This window comes from Oncorhynchus clarkii, chromosome 16 (assembly GCF_045791955.1).
Source record: "Oncorhynchus clarkii lewisi isolate Uvic-CL-2024 chromosome 16, UVic_Ocla_1.0, whole genome shotgun sequence".
Lineage (NCBI taxonomy): Eukaryota > Metazoa > Chordata > Actinopteri > Salmoniformes > Salmonidae > Oncorhynchus > Oncorhynchus clarkii.
The window spans coordinates 46,674,120-46,692,402 of record NC_092162.1 but is presented as its reverse complement, the minus strand read 5'-3'; the positions used below and the strand labels follow the sequence as shown (position 1 = coordinate 46,692,402).

General features: G+C 40.7%; 2 protein-coding genes across 5 annotated transcripts in view; one reads left to right on the top strand and one right to left on the bottom strand.

Annotated features, from left to right (window-relative positions):
* The first annotated feature begins 80 nt into the window (after window positions 1-80).
* On the top strand, window positions 81-12,307 carry LOC139368601 (2-epi-5-epi-valiolone synthase-like). Its single transcript, XM_071107661.1, has 5 exons — window positions 81-329; window positions 6,599-7,232; window positions 7,724-7,966; window positions 8,162-8,414; window positions 8,564-12,307. The coding sequence occupies exons 1-5, from the start codon at window positions 154-156 to the stop codon at window positions 8,638-8,640; spliced, it is 1,383 nt and encodes a 460-aa protein (XP_070963762.1). The 5' UTR covers window positions 81-153; the 3' UTR covers window positions 8,641-12,307.
* The window catches only part of LOC139368599 (microphthalmia-associated transcription factor-like), a 41,174-nt gene continuing 33,590 nt past the window's right edge, over window positions 10,700-18,283 (bottom strand). The window contains exons 4-10 of one of the 4 annotated variants that reach the window (XM_071107657.1): window positions 16,263-16,358; window positions 15,928-16,042; window positions 15,623-15,712; window positions 15,353-15,409; window positions 15,054-15,129; window positions 14,662-14,809; window positions 10,700-14,122 (exon numbers count right to left, since the gene is read on the bottom strand). In XM_071107657.1, coding sequence (XP_070963758.1) covers window positions 13,742-14,122; window positions 14,662-14,809; window positions 15,054-15,129; window positions 15,353-15,409; window positions 15,623-15,712; window positions 15,928-16,042; window positions 16,263-16,358 — 963 coding nt within the window. In that variant the 3' untranslated portion in view covers window positions 10,700-13,741. The remainder of the gene's footprint in view (window positions 14,123-14,661; window positions 14,810-15,053; window positions 15,130-15,352; window positions 15,410-15,622; window positions 15,713-15,927; window positions 16,043-16,262; window positions 16,359-18,283) is intronic. The other 3 variants (XM_071107658.1, XM_071107659.1, XM_071107660.1) reach the window with 3 other exon arrangements.

The window sequence follows — 18,283 nt, the reverse complement described above, 5'->3', positions numbered from 1 at the left end:
TTTTCAGCCTTAAACCTGTCACATAAACAGCCAACAATATTGATGTCTATATTTGGTTTCATTCCCACCCACCTAGTTACAAGGGGAGGAGTGACCGAGTGCACACTACAGGAGAAAGGTAGAGAATTGGGACGCACTGCATATCCTTCCAAAATGACAGAACCAACTGTATCCCACTCAGTAAATTCTCAGGTCATGCAATCACATGAAAACTCTGATAGTGACACGAGTCAACAAACAGAGTACAGCCTGCTGCAAGTGAACGGGGCATGGAACAGACAGACTGGCGGACAGACTCAGAAGGAGGGACGGTTATCAGCTGCTAAAATGTGAGTAGTATGTTCTACTTTGTATTTCCATTTTGTATCTTTTTTTGTGTAAAGATATAACACATCTCATAAGCATGACAGATCATCTTGCTGAATGGCAGTGCAAAGAAAAAGGGAATATACGTCTGGTTCCAAATCTTAGGAATCAAATGAGTTAATACTTTTGATTCATGTTGATTTAAACCATATATGTTATTTTCGAAGAGGGAATATTTTAAATCTCACAATAATTTTTTTTATATTTGTTGCCTCAATGTGAGTCAGAGGTCCTTTTCATAAATGACTCGGTTGACTGGAAGACATGGGATATCTTTCTATTTTGGGCACAGCTGACATTTCGTCGGTGTACAGTAGACTAGTAGACCACCAGTAAAAAAAAAGCCGTTTAACAGTTTGTCATTTTGTCTGTACATACACCTTTATGTCTATGCCATCGGGTTAGCTAGAACCAGTTTTTAAAGTTTTAGGAGTAATGGTTAAAGAGTTATGGAAATGTGAAAAAATGTATTTGTCACTATGTTGACGGTCCTTAACTGCTGTTGGTGGACGTAAGGAAAACTATCCATCGAATATCCAGCCTGAATCTGTCTTCGTCAGGTCAAACATACTGAGTGCTCACATCCCAAAATATACACAGTTCAACTCACATGACCATGGTGGATGTGGAAACAATTACATTTACTTTTGCGCATAGTCAATCATAATCACAGAGGTACATATAGACATGAATGATTATATACATACAGATTGGTAGTTCAAACCTAAGCAACAGTACAACAACAAAAAAGTAAGATATATATTATGTTGCAAACTGTTGGAATATCCTCCCATGCAGGACGCACGGTGGCTGTAGATATAATTACAGAGACTTATTTCAAAAACAATTTATGTTTAAAAAAACAAAAGTGTTTATTTAGCCTTTATTTAACCAGGTAGGCCAGTTGAGAACAAGTTCTCATTTACAACTGTGACCTGGCCAAGATAAAGCAAAGCAGTGCGACAAAAACAACAACACAGAGTTACACATGAGATAAACAAACGTACAGTCAATAACACAATAGAAAAATCTATGTACAGTGTGTGCAAAAATAATAAGGTTAGGGAGGTAAAGGCAATAAATAGGCCATAGTGGTGAAATAATTACAATTTAGCATTAACACTGGAGTGATGGATGCGCAGATGATGATGTGCAAGTAGAGATATTGGGGTGCAAAAGAGCAACAACAAAAAAATAACAATATGGGGATGAGGTAGTAGGGTGTGCTATTTACAGATGAGCTGTGTACAGGTACAGTGATCGGTAAGCTGCATGTACCTCTAATAATTTGATATCAATGAGATGGGTACATATACTGTAGTAGTTACAGAAAATATAATATGTACATATGTACAAAATGACCAAGTGGAGGCCTGGATGGCAGGACAAATCCAGTGTTTTAGAGGTGCCTGGAGAAATGGGAATACTCTTATTTTGCCAAAATGTTTCCGAACGGCCCACCCACGAAGGAAAGTGGCCCTATCTGAATAATCCTATGAGAAACAGTGACATACAAAAAAAGATTGCAGTTTTGAAACTACAGTAAAAGTGCAGTAACTGCAGTAAAAGTGCAGTAACTGCAGTAAAAGTGCAGTAACTGCAGTAAAAGTGCAGTAACTGCAGTCGACTGTGGTATTTTGGACGCAGTAATTGCAGAATTATTGCTGTATAACTGCAGCTATACTGCAAAATTACTGCAGTAAAAAACACTGTTATTTTGGATGCAGTATTTGCAGCATACTGCAGATATACTGCAATCCAACTACAGTTATACTACAGTGTACTGCAGTAATCTTGCACTTTGACTGCAATCTTTTTTTGTAAGTTTCAGAATGATTTAAAATGATAAATCCCATATTGATCTTTCATTCAGGGCAAACCAAGCTGTGCTGTGTAGTAGGCTAATAGTAGGCCTACTACAGTACCATTGAAACATAAACGGAGTCAGAAATTCACAGGTTTCGTATTTTCCCCTATTTCTCCAGGTTTTTGTTATTTTCAGAAAAACAACCACATTGTATGTTGTAAGTCCATAACAATGCTTAAACCACATCAGGATACCACTTTTGAGGTCTGGGGAAAATTTAAGACATTTCATTCAGGCACCTAGCACCATTGTTTGATTAGCAGTGTTTCTGTAGCACATGAGATGGAGTTTTCAAAAGAAATGGCCACCGGATTGATGGAAATAATCATCATGATATCATTCTGATAGGTAGGCATAGGCTACTTTGTAGCTAGTCAACATTTAATTGAGGTTTTAGGAAAGACTTTCCATCTACTTGAAGACTTTACACTTGTGTGTATAAGGTAATTGTTGTGAAATTGTTAGGTTAGATTACTTGTTGGATATTACTGCATTGTCGGAACTAGAAGCACAAGCATTTCGCTACACTCGCATTAACATCTGCTAACTATGTGTATGTGACAAATACAATTTGATTTGATTTGAGACGCTTAGGCCTGTCATTAGCATCACTATGTGTCCTGTTACTTAATTGTTTGAAACCTGGATGTTTGAATTCATAATATGAGACAAGCTTACCTTGCTTCAAAGTAGCCTATAGCTAAAATCCAACCATAGAAACGTGGAGGCAATTATTTTATAGACTTCCTCATATGCATTCTCCTGTTCTATTGGTTTTATTTCAACTTTATTTCATTGTCTAGCAGCCAAAGGCATTATCCTAATTATATTAGTAACCCATGATAGTTGTTGTATCTTTAAAGCCCCGCTCTTTCTTACTAATATTTCCATTTCTGTCAATGATACCGCTTGCATTTTAGAACAGTGTTTTGGTTCAGACCTTTAGGAGACATGGCGGTCAAACTGTGAATCAAATGCAGTTCTCTTCTCAGTAATAGATTATCGGTATCTCCCCCCATCCTTTGAGTCTTAACATGATTGATTCTAATGTATCTCAGAGAGCTGATGATGTCACAAGCCTCCATGAAATGTGCAGCCACAGGGTTTCTCTGGTCAAAAGTCCTGATATTACTCACGTGTTCTGCTTTCCTTATTTAGCCAGCTCGTTTCATTTTTCCTACATATCATAGACCACCAATACACTTGATCAGGTATACCACATATTTTGTGGAAGACGTAATGATGCCCTTAATCTTAATGCCCTTGCCCGTGACAGGATGATTGAACGTGGTGCATTTGTTCTGTAAAGTTACACTAGGTAGGCCTACATCTACCACATATGTAATTACTGTCTAGCACATTGTCTCGGAAGGTGCTACGTGGCACCGGTGGAAGATCAGACCTCACCAACAGTTGGCTGATGTTTGGGGTGCGTCTGAAGACCTACTCGTGAGGGTTCTTTAAACGTCTTTCCCAGTTGTGGATCAGTGATCAAGATGTGCCAGTGTTTTTTAATGATGTGGTCGAACTGTTTGCGAAGTGGGGAATATTGAAGAAGGCATTGAACTCGTTTGTCAGGGGCAGGGGTGCCGCCAGGGATTTTGGGCCACATGAAAAGACTCCTCACCACCACATCAACCCTGCGCAATTGCTGTAACCACCCACCAACAGAACCCAATTGACCCATTCAAAGCTTTAAATAACTCCACCTTTGCAGGCTTGCAATTCTCTTGTAGTCCAATATTTAATGTCCGATATTTACTGACAGTGAGCTGTGAATATATAACACTGTGCAGACGTGCATGCAACATTCTGCATACAGTGGAATTTCGTATTTGATGCAAGACTGATACCCTCTATAAGAAATGTGCTAAAGGCCATCTTTTACAGTCTAAATGTAATTTAAATGGTAAAAATCTTGAATGGAAAATTGTCTTAACATTAATGAATAACTTAAAATAAATATAACTTGAATAAACATGAACCTCTCAATTAAAATAAATTAACATGATCATCTATAGAATGATATAACAAACAAAATAATAAAATCAGCAGCAGATTTTTTTAACTAAGTATACATACCAACTAGAAAATAATCAGCTGTTAAAGTGGAAAATGGAAAACAAAATGGAAATGAAAAGGCCTGATGGTGGCGCTAGAGGAAAGGTCAAGGGGTCACCAAATCAATAGGTTTCTTCCACTTGGGGTGCCTTCTTACCAGCAAAGTCACTGATCAAGTCTTTAAAGTCCAGCTTTCTAGCTAACTGACTTTCAATGGACAGTATGGCAAGACTGCAAAGCTTGTCCTGGGACATAGTGGACATCAAATAGTTTTTTTGAATCAGATTTAGCTTACTGAAAGCTCTCTCGCCACCAGCAACAGTCACAGGCAGCGTGCAAAATCTACGTAAAGCAATGCACACTTCTCCAAAAATGCTTTGCAGCTGCATCTTACAAATTGCATTCAGGAGACCAAGAGGGGACAAGTTAGGGGGGAAAGTGGCAGCATATACAGTGTTCAGGTGTCTTACTTCATTATGAAACTCAGGTGTAAGGTATTCCAGAATACTTCATGATCAGTGGTTGGCACACAGAAGGGACTTTGTCCTCACTAATCTGACCAACTTTCAGAACAGCAGAAAATGATTCTACCATTTTTGCAGTGGTGTGGAATCTAATGTCCAAGTCACATATGATGTTCTCCATAGCAGTAAAAAAAATTGCTGCACTGTCCTGACCTCTTGAGAGGTCTCATCATGGAATCTCTTCCTTTTCCTCTGGCGGCTGTGTTCCTTGCTAAATGGAGGCGCAATATCTATTTGCGTAGCAATCCGTGTTGCCTCAGACAGGAGAGACTTCCATCTTTCAGAGCCTGCATCTCTTCCTTTAAGGCTCTGATATTGGCTGCCTCTGTGTCAAGTGAGATTTTTCCTGACTGGAGAATCATATTCCTGTCCTCAATGCATTGCAGTACATGTAATTATCCCAACCGACATGTCATTCAACACAATACTGCTCACCTCCTTCTTCAGTTGGGAGTAGGGCTAGTTCAGGGGTATGGGGATGGGGTGACAGGGCTGGTTCAGGGGGGTGGGGATAGGGAGACAGGGCTGGTTCAGGGCTATGGGGATGTGGTGACAGGGCTGATTCAGGGGGGTGGGGATGGGGAGACAGGGCTGGTTCAGGGCTATGGGGATGGGGTGACAGGGCTGGTTCAGGGGGGTGAGGATGGGGAGACAGGGCTGGTTTAGGGGTATGGGGACGGGGAGACAGGGCTGGTTTAGGGGTATGGGGATGGGGAGACAGGGCTGGTTTAGGGGTATGGGGATGGGGAGACAGGGCTGGTTCAGGGGTATGGGGATGGGGAGACCGGGCTGCTGAGCCTGAAGCTGCATCTGTTGGGCCTGGCTCCAGGCAGGGGCAGGGACAGGGACAACTGATTTAGTATAAATAGCTTGCTAAAAGTTTGCCTGCATTGATTAAATGTTGGCTAAAAGAGGAGCGAAATGTAAACAATTTTCTGTGAAGATATTAATTAAGTAACTAATGTTAGAGGAGCAAAAGTAGCCTATTTCACTGACTAAGCTAACAGGTTCATTTCCACCACTCACGGACTACACCCACTTTCCTTTGTGAAAAATGTGGTAATTTTGTAAAGGTCCCTTGCATCATGCAGCGATTCCTCTGGGTAACTCCTTTGTCTGAAACGCTCATCCAGACAAGCGGCTTGTTTGTCAGTCACTCTGTGTACTGCAGATCCTGCGTATGTGACTGTATTAGCTGGTAAGGAGGCTCTTTATCAGGGGTGTAGGGTGCAAGCAATCTCCGCGTAACAGTGAATTCCTGTCCGTTGGCTTTCTGTATAGGTCTGTGCTAAAGCCACCACAAAATTTCACGAAAACGTGTTTAATTCGCATCAAAGGTGAAGGTGAATTGCAGATGTTCACTGCTTGTATTGATGGAATGGAACTGATGAAGTTCCTCTGCTGTGCCCTGGAATAGAAGGAATACAGCATCAATTAAGCGTTTCCAGAGCTTGATGTGGCGAAATAATGGATTGTTAGGGCTGAAAATCACATTATTCTCAAACAACCCCCGCATACAGATTAGCATAATTCGGTGTAATTTTACTGCCCATAGCAGTTCCCTTCTATTGAATGAACATGAAACATGTTCATTTCAAACATGAAAAAGTTCTTAGAACAATCTGTGTACCAGTTGGTTGTTAACTAAGATAGTGTGCACATAGCTCCTAGGCCTCCCTGGTGGGGGTTAGTATGTACACTATTTATAGTCAAGCCATTCAAACCTGCCACTATGACAGTTGTTGTGATCACTTACCATTTCTGCTGGCTCCTCATGCAGTTTCCAGAGCACCTCAGAACATGGCCTCTCCTGGACAGTGGTCAGCCCTATTGTGTTCACCTACAGAGTGATCCAATGCCACAACCTGCTGGATGTTGGGAATGACACACTGCTATGTGGTCATATAGAGGACCAGGATGAGCTCAAGGCCTTCAGAAGCAACACCAAGCCCATCAAACGCTTCATTATCATTGATGAGACAGTCAATCAGCTCTATGGCTCCCAGGTCACCAGGTATTTTGAGGCCAGAAATGTTCTTTATAGGATCCTCCCACTGCCCACTACAGAGGAGAACAAGTCCATGGAGCTTGTGACCAGGATTCTGGAGGAGGTCCACAAGTTTGGCATAGACAGGCGCTCTGAGCCCATCATTGCTATTGGAGGCGGGGTGTGTCTGGATGTGGTGGGCCTAGCTGCTTCTCTCTACCGGAGGCGAACCCCCTATATCCGTGTCCCGACCACCCTGCTTTCCTACATTGATGCCAGTGTGGGGGCCAAAACTGGAGTCAACTTTGCCAATGGTAAGAACAAGCTGGGGAGTTACATACCTCCGGTCGCAACATTTTTAGACCGGACCTTCATCCGAACTGTTCCTCGCAGGCAGGTTTCTAATGGAATGGCAGAAATGTTAAAGGTACTCATCATTGCAGCATGGGTACAGTATGCATGTGGGTTGAATACCTGAAAGCACCCTAACCCATGACAAACTGAGCATGTCATCTTTCTAAAAAGGACTGAGACTGTTGCTGTGCATTTGAGGCATATCTGGACAACAGTTATTTTGGACAAACATCCCTTAAGAGCAAGGTGTGGTTGTATTTGTTTGCTGTCTTAACAGCAAGGTGTGGTTGTATTTGTTTGCTGTCTTAACAGCAAGGTGTGGTTGTATTTGTTTGCTGTGTTTAACAGCAAGGTGTGGTTGTATTTGTTTGCTGTCTTAACAGCAAGGTGTGGTTGTATTTTTTTTGCTGTCTATTACATGTCTAATACACTATACTAATCACTATTACTAATGAAGGAAGAAAGTTAAGCACTTTTTACAAGCCTAAATCACCCCATTGATAGTGGCTTACTTCCAAACTCTGTATGGAGATAATAAATCAGCCATCATTCGTTGTGTTCTAGATGGCTCTGATGAAACACAGGGGCCTGTTTGAGCTCCTGGAGACTAAAGGCAAGTACCTATTGGACTCCAGTTTCCAATCCCATGACAAGATCAGTGGCTGCTGTGACCTGGAAGATGCTGCCTCTTCGTCCACACGGATTGCCATAGAAACCATGCTAGAGGAGTTGGCTCCCAATCTGTGGGAGGATGACCTGGACAGACTGGTGGACTTTGGCCATCTAGTCAGCCCTGAGCTAGAAATGGTAAAGATTTGATCACTGACTTGATACTAGTGAACGATAAAAAAGGTGTATGGAGGGGATATGAAAGGATGGGGAGAAAGATATCAGGGAAGGTGTGAATGATCAGATATATTTTTGACAAGTGAAGATAATTCGACAAATGTGCATACAGTATAACTTTACCTTTGGAATGAACCTTTTTATGCTCCTTTGCAGAAAGTGCTGCCTGCGCTGCTCCACGGGGAGGCGGTGAACATTGACATGTCCTTCATGGTGTACGTGGCCCACCAGAAAGGGCTCCTGACAGGAGAGGAGAAGGCCCGGATCAGCCACTGCATGGTGGGTTTGGAGCTGCCTGTGTGGCACCAGGACTGCACTCTTGCCCTGGTGCAGAAGTCTCTGAGCGAACGACTGAAGCACTCTGCAGGGTCCCTGAGGATGCCTCTTCCCACAGGACTGGGATGTGCAGGTCTGGACATCTTTCCTTTAGGAACACCATCAGGCTGCCTTTTTATGTCAGTCTCAAAACATTCCTAGATATTCCATATTCCGTGTTTTATAATAACCTAAACAAGCAAGCTCATTAACTATACTGTAGATTCTGTCTCATCTCTACAGAAATCTTCCATGAAATCAGTGATGAAATCCTGTGCCAGGCTTTCAAGATCTGGTGTGATGAACTTGGTTCTTCTTGACATCTGGAGATAACAATATCCACACTGAATACACTGACGCCATGACGAGCTGGTGAAGATGAAATACTGTGTTTCAAATTCAATATGTTTCAGTCAACACACATTTACTTGAAGTCTAAATATGAATAATATACAGTGCCTTCAGAAAGTGTTCACATCCGTTGACTTTTTCCTAATTTTGTTGTGTTACTGGCCGAATTTAAAATATATTCAATTGAGATTTCTTAGGTAATTGGCCTACACACAATACCCCATAATGTCAACATGGAATTATGTTTTTCGAAATGTTTACAAATTAATAAAAAATGAAAAGCTGAAATGTCTTGAGTCACTAAGCTTTCAACCTTTTTGTTATGGCAAGCCTAAATAAGTTCAGGAGTAAAAATGTGCGTAACAAGTCACATGGACTCACTGTGTGCAATAAGTGTTTAACATGATTTTTGAATGACTACCTCATCTCTGTGCCACACAGATACAATTATCTAAAGGTCCTTCAGTCGAAAAGCGAATTTCAAACACAGATTCAACCACAAAGACCAGGGAGGTTTTCCAATGCCTCACAAAGAAGGGCACCTATTGGTAAAAAAGCAGACACTGAATATCCTCTTGAGCATGGTGAAGTTATTAATTGCAGTTTGGACGGTGTATCAACACACCCAGTCACTACAAAGATACAGGCGTCCTTCATAACCCAGTTGCCGGAGAGGAAGGAAACTGCTCAGGGATTCCACCATGAGGCCAATGGTGACATTAAAACAGTTACAGAGTTTAATGGCTGTGACAGGAGAAAACTGAGGATGGATCAACAACATTGTACTTACTCCACAATACTAACCTAATTGACAGAGTGAAATAAAGGAAGCCTGTACAGAATAAAAACATGTCCTGAATACAAAGTGTTATGTTTGAGGCAAAACAGATTACTGAGTACTACTTTCCATATTTTCAAGTATAGTGGTTGCTGCATCATGTTATGGGTATGCTTGTAATCGTTAAGCCGCCCGCTTTTCAGGATAAAAAATAAATGCAATGGTGCTAAGCACAGGTAAATTCCTAGAGGAAAACCTGGTTCAGTCTGCTTTCTACAAGACACTGGGAGATAAATTCACCTTTCAGCAGGACAATAACCTAAAACACAAAGCCACATCTACAGTGGAGATGCTTACCAAGAAGACAGTGAATGTTCCTGAGTGGCCGAGTTACAGTTTTGACTTAAATATTCTTGAAAATCTATGGCAAGCCCTGAAAATGGTTGTCTAGCAATGATCAACGAACAATTTGATAGTGTTTGAATATTTCTTTAAAGAATAATGGCCAAATGTTGCACAATCCATGTGTGGAAAGCTCTTAAAGAAGGATTTTTAAGCCTTGAGACAATTGAGACATGGATTGTATATGTGTGCCATTCAGAGAGTGAATGGGCAAGACAAAAGATTTAAGTGCCTTTGAACGGGGTTTGGTGCACCGGTTTAAGTGTGTAAAGAACTGCAACGCTGCTGGGTTTTTCATGCTCAACAGTTTCCTGTGTGTATCCATAATGGTCCACCACCCAAAGGACATCCAACCAACTTGACACAACTGTGGGAAGCATTGACGTCAACATGGGCCAGCATCCCTGTGGAGCACTTCTGACACCTTATAGAGTCAATTTCCCAACAAATTGAGGCTGTTCTGAAGGCAAAAGGGGGTGCAACGCAATTATAGGAAGGTGTCCATAATGTTTTTTGCACTCAGTGTATATTAGTGTTTTATTCCCATTAATGTTTTTTACAAATGTAAAAAAAAACATCCACTTTGACATTAGAGTATTTTGTGTATATCGTTGACCAAAAATTACAATTCGATCAATTTTAATCCCACTTTGTAACACAATAAAATGTGGAAAAAGTCAAGGGGTGTGAATATTTTCTGAAAGCACTGTATATAGTAATTATATTGGTGTGTCTTTGAACATTATATACTGTATTCTCATTAACCTCATTGTATACAGTGTAATTTCCCCATCATTCGTGTTTAGAGACAATTAGGGAAATACTTAAATAGAAAGAAAACATAGAAAGACCGGTAACAATATTTTTATTGACTTTCATATGTCACTAGTTTTCACACTCAGTTCCAATGAATGAGCTTGATCGTGACATCACTGATCCATCCCTAACCTGTTTATGACCATCACTACCTCCATCTCTCCTGGCAACAGAGCCGTCATCAGATTACAGTGGCAATCTCAGCAGAGGCGTCTATCTGAACTATATAAATAGAATGAGTAGAGCTGACAGTTTGCTCAATGTGTGAACAAACATGGCTCTTTGAAATGTTAGTGGCATACCCAAACTGCCATGGTAGTGGGCCCGATCAAAATGAAAATGTGTATTTACAAATAATAAGCTTCAAATCAACTGTCACCATTGCTTTTAATCGGACATGGTAGTTCTATGCATTCAGTGACATGCTGACATGGGTTCAGTCAAAGGGCAGTGAGTGAATGACAGGCCTGTGTCTAGATATCAGCAGACAGACCTGGGGTCAGTTTGACCATGAGGGCCATTCTGCAGTGGATTGTTACTGCAGAGAATGCCCCTTTAAGTGCATGGGCTACTTTGTGCTTAGCTTAACCTTCTGCCTGATTGCCATTCTTCTTAAGTTATCGTTCTATAAATAAGGAAGAAACATCCATACATCCATACATAAAGCTACATCAGCTAAGCTGTCAAAAAACAAATGTTAATTCTTTCTTTACATTTAGACTTTGAATTTGGAAACACATTTTGGCAGTCAACACTGAGGTACATTACATTCAGAAAAATTATAGGTCGTAAAAAAGAAGCTGATAATTCAGTAAAACTACATTTTGATTATTGCCCTCTGAGTGGAATTCTGACATAAAAAAATATATAAATAAATCTATCATCAAAAACATCCCAAACAAAACGGATGGCCTGGAGAGACATTCTTACAGTCCAGTGTTAGAGGCCATGTGGTCACAGGGGGCCCATAGCATGGTCTTCTACTGTCTGACAAAATGCCCTTTCCTACTGCTTCCCTTAGGGACCTTGCAGTTCAACACTTCATACATGAAGCGCCAAACACCAGAAACAACAACAACATCCCAGTGTATAGTAGTCCTCATAGGTCTGTGGGAAATTCAAAAAACAACTGTAAGGCACTTCACTTCAATGTAAATCATTCTGCTGGTCGCTTGTTATTAATCATTACAACATAATAGATGACCAGCCTAATGTGTCTAATGTCTTCTGGGCAAAACAGGCACAATACTGAGCTACAACTGTGATCATTGCATAGTTCCACAGACTTGAGGATGCACTGTAACCATGCTCTCTATACAGCGGTGTAATGTACAGTAGATAGTTATTATCAAAGGCATATTTGAGTATTTTGCTAAGTTGTTAAATAGTAGAAATATACATTAACAGTACAGTTTATAGTTATAACTACAATCAATCATACAATACATTGTATGCATTTAAAAACCCTAAATATAATATTGTTAGTACATATAAAAAAAAAAAATGGTTACCAACCAAACCATTTTTCAATTTATGGATGTCATTCCAGTGTTTTGAGTGTGTAATACATTTTTTTTGTTTATCCCACAGCAGTGTCTTATATTCCTTGGCAATATAAACATTCACATAACTTAAAAAAAGATCTGGAATATCTCAAAATGGATATTGGACAGGCAAATCCTAACAAGGGTACAACAAAACAAAAATGATTTAGGAAATGGACCATTTAAAAACAAAATGTATTTTTCTTCCTAGGAGATACACTTCTTAGGGCTCAATTCAATCCGTATCGCGGAAGGTCTGTGGTGTTACTGCTTGATTGTTATAGCAAGTCAATCCGTATCGCGGAAGGTCTGTGGTGTTACTGCTTGATTGTTATAGCAAGTCAATCCGTATCGCGGAAGGTCTGTGGTGTTACTGCTTGATTGTTATAGCAAGTCAATCCGTATCGCGGAAGGTCTGTGGTGTTACTGCTTGATTGTTATAGCAAGTCAATCCGTATCGCGGAAGGTCTGTGGTGTTACTGCTTGATTGTTATAGCAAGTCAATCCGTATCGCGGAAGGTCTGTGGTGTTACTGCTTGATTGTTATAGCAAGTCAATCCGTATCGCGGAAGGTCTGTGGTGTTACTGCTTGATTGTTATAGCAAGTCAATCCGTATCGCGGAAAATCCGTGTTATAGCTTGATTGAAATTTAAAAGCAATGTTCCCGCGTTCGCAGAGACTATATTCATGTTAAACGCTGCATATGTCTGCTCAATTGGAAATGACCTTTACATTTTAACATCCCTGATACGTCCACGATACGTATTGAATCCAGCCCTTAGTGAGTATTTCTTGCAATACATTTCCATCATATTATCAGAAATATCTTCATAAAGCAAAATCTGCTCGTATTGAAATCACTGTTGCATTTCTGACAACATTGGTAGACTGACCACATTCTGTACTATATGTGAAATGTTTACAAATCCTCTGACTAAGGCATTGTCACATTCAAGTTCAATCTAAGATGACGGTAAAGCACAAAAGTAATTCAAATAATGTATTATCGCTTCTGTCAAATTGCTCTGAACAGACTTGCTAAAAAGCAAGTAGTGTGTATCACACCAAAAATATATTTAACCGCAATTTTTAGCTATCATTCCGAGGGAATTACATTGTTTAAGATTTAAAAGCAATAAGCTCATCAATCAGGGTTTTATAACTGCTTATAAGCCTGTCATATACAGTACCATGATAACTATACACAGGTACGTGTCAGATATTGCTCCCTGACTCATTGTCATCAAAGTAATATAAAAATCAGACCATGATCGATTAAAATAAACAACAAAAAATGTATTTAAAATCAATACATAAGAGAAGCTGAACTAAATTCAGTTTGAACGCTTTCAGAACCCAATGATACCATAAAATAAAATAAAATAAATATTGGGCTGAAAAATTAAATATATGTGTCAACACCTGAAAACCATCAACCAACCAACAAACAAACCAACCAGCAGCTGGCTGAAGTAGGACAGGGTGGAGGGATGGAGATAAAGATGCAGGTGGGTGGGCAGCAGTGAGTGCTAACAGCCATGGTCGTTCTCTTCCATGCTTATGCTGCCTGAGCAGCTGCTGTCCTTAGAGGCTCCGGGCGAGACAGAGGAGAGCAGGGGGTCTCCCCCTCCCACCGGGGACAAGGTGTCCTCCATCCGGAGCTCGCCTGAGATTCCCCCGTGGCCCTCGGTGTAGGGAGAGGCTTCATCATTGAGCTCCAAGGTGGTGGACTGAACCTGGTCTGGAGTGCAGGCTGGGTGGTGTTGGTGCTGGGGGTCGACAGGGTACAGATCCTGGTGGAAATCTCCCAGGGCTGGCTCCTGCTTGATGCCTCGGGCTGAGAGCTCCGCTGAGCAGAGGGCAGACGAGTCTGTGGTCAGACCATGGGCACGAGCCTGCATCTCCAACTCCTGAACCCCATCAAGAAAGAAAGAAAGATAGAAACAAAAGGAAAGCGAGAGTGTTATCAACATGGTCTGTCTGTCAGCTGCATAACTAAAACCATCCAGAGGATAGAAGAGCCCATCTCGATTCAATTCAATACAATTCAATTCAAGGGGCTTTATTGGCATGGGACACATATGTTAACATTGCCAAAGCAAGTGAAGTAGATGATATACAAAAGTAAAATAAACAATAAAAATGAAGAGTAAACATTACACTCACAGAAGTTCCAAAAGAATAAAGACATTACAAATGTCATATTATGTATATATACAGTGTTGTAACGATGTGCAAATGGTTAAAGTACAATAGGGAAAATAAATAAGCATAAATATGGGTTGTATTTACAATGGTGTTTGTTCTTCACTGGTTGACCTTTTCTTGTGGCAACAGGTCACAAATCTTGCTATCCTGCTTTGATTGGCTAATACAATATGTGACCTTTTGAAGGCATAGCTAGTAGTTTTCCATCTCTCCCAGTGCGCCACGGCCTACAGTGCTGTACCTGTATCCGCATCATCAGGTGTCTATTGATGTGCTCCAGCTTCTTCTGCCTGTTCTCCAGCTCTTTGGCCCCTTGTTGCTCCCGCTGTAGCTTCCTGATGTAATCCACCGACGCCTTGAGAATGGTGCCTTTGTTCCAACGCATATCCCTGAGGACCAGAGAGGGGCGTGGCAGGCCAGCAAGATTCTATCAGACTGAACTGGTAGCATTCTGGAGTCAACTGACAACGTTCTCACTCACAAAATTCTCAAGGGTATGGATGTACTGGGAATAGACTGAGGCACTGATCTATGATTATCATCCGGTCTAGCCTAGGGTCAATGAACTGTCTGAGCCATGATATATATCTGACAGAAAGACTTCAAATCGACGTCAACATTTAGGCAACTTACGGATCACTTGATTTTGGAATCATGGTTCCCAATTCTTTGATCCGGTCATTGATGTTAAACCTCCGTCTTCTCTCAACTACAGGAAATAGGGGCAAGAAGAGAACAAATTAGAAACAATGAATCATGATACATTCTATAATGAACAGCTAATGTCACAGCATTAAATGTTATGGAATGTGATATTACAGATTATATCTATATAACCCACATTGCATTTAAACATTCAATTTTTATTTATTTATTTAACTAGGCAAGTCATATTACTAGATAGCTGAGAATTATAGTTTAACAAAACTTACTCAAATTATGGTTATCCTTCTTCTGTCTTTCCTTTGCCATTGCCCTGACCTCTGCTTCTGAAACAGAGCAGTTAGCGTTAATGATTCATCAAAACAAATGGCAAAACATTGATGTTGACACACAACAAAACAGTTATGCCAGAAATATTTTAGTTAGTCGGGAAGAAAATAAATTAAACTGTGCTGAGCACACTACAGGCTTAGCAAAGTGCACCAGTGTAACCTAACTCAAATGAGTTAGCTAAGGTAAATATGAACACGCAGACGTACCTACAGGATACCCTTCAGGCCTCTGATAGTTGTCAAACTTGCCAAATGATTCTGACTTGTCCATGTGCATAATGGCCGGAGATTGGGAAACTATTTGGCACATAAAATGTTCAATGCATTTCTCCTTGTTTTGAATGACAAAATACCCAAGTTTACAATAATCAAAAACAATAGTAATGCAAAGCACATGCACAGAAAAGTTTCGGACCCTTTTAGCATATTTCTCAATCACAACGAGCCTGTAGAATCATTTGTAACATCATGTATGAATCTGAATGTTTTTCATGCCATGGGGTTTTGCTCACCTGAGTATTCCCTTTTGATGTTGGGCAAGATGGCGGGGCAGGAGTTGATGGCCAGTCCTGGAGGGGGCATGCCCTGGTTACCATACAGATCCAAGAGGTTAGTGTTGACAGTGATCTGATTAGACAAGATAACCATAGAAATGATTAACATTAGCATGTCAAATAAACCAGGCACAGGTGGTGCTTAAACATGAGTAGGTAACCCTTAAAAAAAACGTTTTTATAACCATGATCTGTAATCAAACACTGCTGTATTTGTCGACCCATCTACTGTGAAAAGGCTATCTGGGTTTTCTATGAGAAGGTACACAGACAGTAAATGAAGACAATCATACCGTATTGGCCATCTGAAGCCGCGGGTCCATTAATCCAAGGATATCATCGTTATAACTAGATTCCAGACTAATTATGTCATCAATGACATCATCCATCTAGAATAAAAAACGAAGTTAAATTCAAGATGAAACATCTTCTAACAGAGACAGTCATTTAATTTGCGGTTAACACCTTATACTTGTAGGAATTGGCCTGTATGTATAGGGCTAAATTGAAATGTTTCTTACATAAGAAATATGGAAAGCATATGCATAAACATGATATCAATTAAAAGGGTACAGTTTGGAGGTTATAGGAAACTAAAGGTGTGGACACAACAGTTCACCACAAGACTGAATCCAAACATTACACTGTTGGTTTAATGTGCATTTTAAATTTACTGTACTTTTTGCCGCATTTGTTGAATACAAAATCTGAAAATTCTCTAGATGAAATCAGTAACATTTTATGAATATTCTTGGACAATTTGGGGTAGGTGCAACATAAGACAAAAAAATACAAGGGTTTGAGTGAGAGGTCTAACTGGTGTTTCCAAGTGGCCAAACACCTCTCCAAAGTGTGCACTGTTTCAAAGTAATTTCAATGCATTTCAATGACTCAAAGAATAGTCTTCAACTATAAGGTGCTTTTTAGAGCTCTCCTAGCTGTGCCGTTGAGGAACTAGAGTGAGCACACTTGTACTTGTTTTGTTGGAACACAGCCCTGCATTCCCACTTTTACACAATTACTGTTGTTGTTTACGCGATCCAAAAACGGTCCATTATAAATCGCAATCTGGGTCAGGTGGGCATAATTTAAAAACGTATTCTATTGTCAACATGACTAGCTAAATTATAAAATATGATCTTACAGTGTTAGGCTATTAAGAGATGCAGATGGTAATTTTGGTGTGAATAGAATGAGGTCATGAGTGCATTCAGATGAGTGGTCCACGGCAAATCTTCTTCACAATACAACAGGCGCATTCTGTTCACGCCTTGTCATCTTGTAATTGTACATCAAACATAGTGATCATGAGGCCTCCTGGGTGGTCTAGGGCACTGCATCGCGGCGCTAGCTGTGCCACCAGAGACTCTGGGTTCGAGCCCAGGCTCTGTCGCAGCCGGCCGCGTCCGGGAGGTCCGTGGGGCGACACACAATTGGCCTAGCGTCGTCCGGGTTAGGGAGGGCGTGGCCGGTAGGGATATCCCTGTCTCATCGCGTACCAGAGACTCCTGTGGCGGGCCGGGCGCAGTGCGCGCTAACCAGGTCGCCAGGTGCACTGTGTTTCCTCCGACACATTGGTGCAACTGGTTTCCGGGTTGGATGCGCGCTGTGTTAAGAAGCAGTGCGGCTTGGTTGGGTTGTGTTTCGGGGACGCATGGCTTTCAACCTTCGTCTCTCCTGAGCCTGTACGGGAGTTGTAGCGATGAGACAAGATAGTAACTCCTAACAATTAAATAAATAAAAACCATAGTGATCATAAACTTTGACACTCATCTCATCTTTCATAATATGCAATGATGCAGATCCAAATTGTACAGCAAAAATATGAATAAAAGTACAAATCTGATCACTATTTTGTTGATCAATAAAGGGATCTTCATATTGATACTTTATAACATTTCAACCCATAGTTGACTTCCCCTGGTCAAGTCAACTACAGTATCACTAGTTGAGCTGACATTTTATTTTATTTTCATGCGCCTCGTAATTTACAGCATTTCCCTCACTCAGACAACAAAATCATTTTAAATAAGCGGGAGGGATGGTGGCAACTTCTTGTCATGTGCTGTGCTCAAGTTCAGAACGGCTGTCAGTCAAAACCCATACAGAGCTGTGAAGCACAGAGCCTGAGCTCTGAGGTCATTTATATCATGTTACTGTACAGCCACAGCGTTCCAATTTAGGTGCTTATCAGTGTCCAAATATATATAGGTACGAGTGTAAAGGGCTACTCAACAGACAATCAATGAATATTCATGGTGTTACTACATTCATGGTGTTACAACCATTAATTAGTTGAATACACATTGCTATG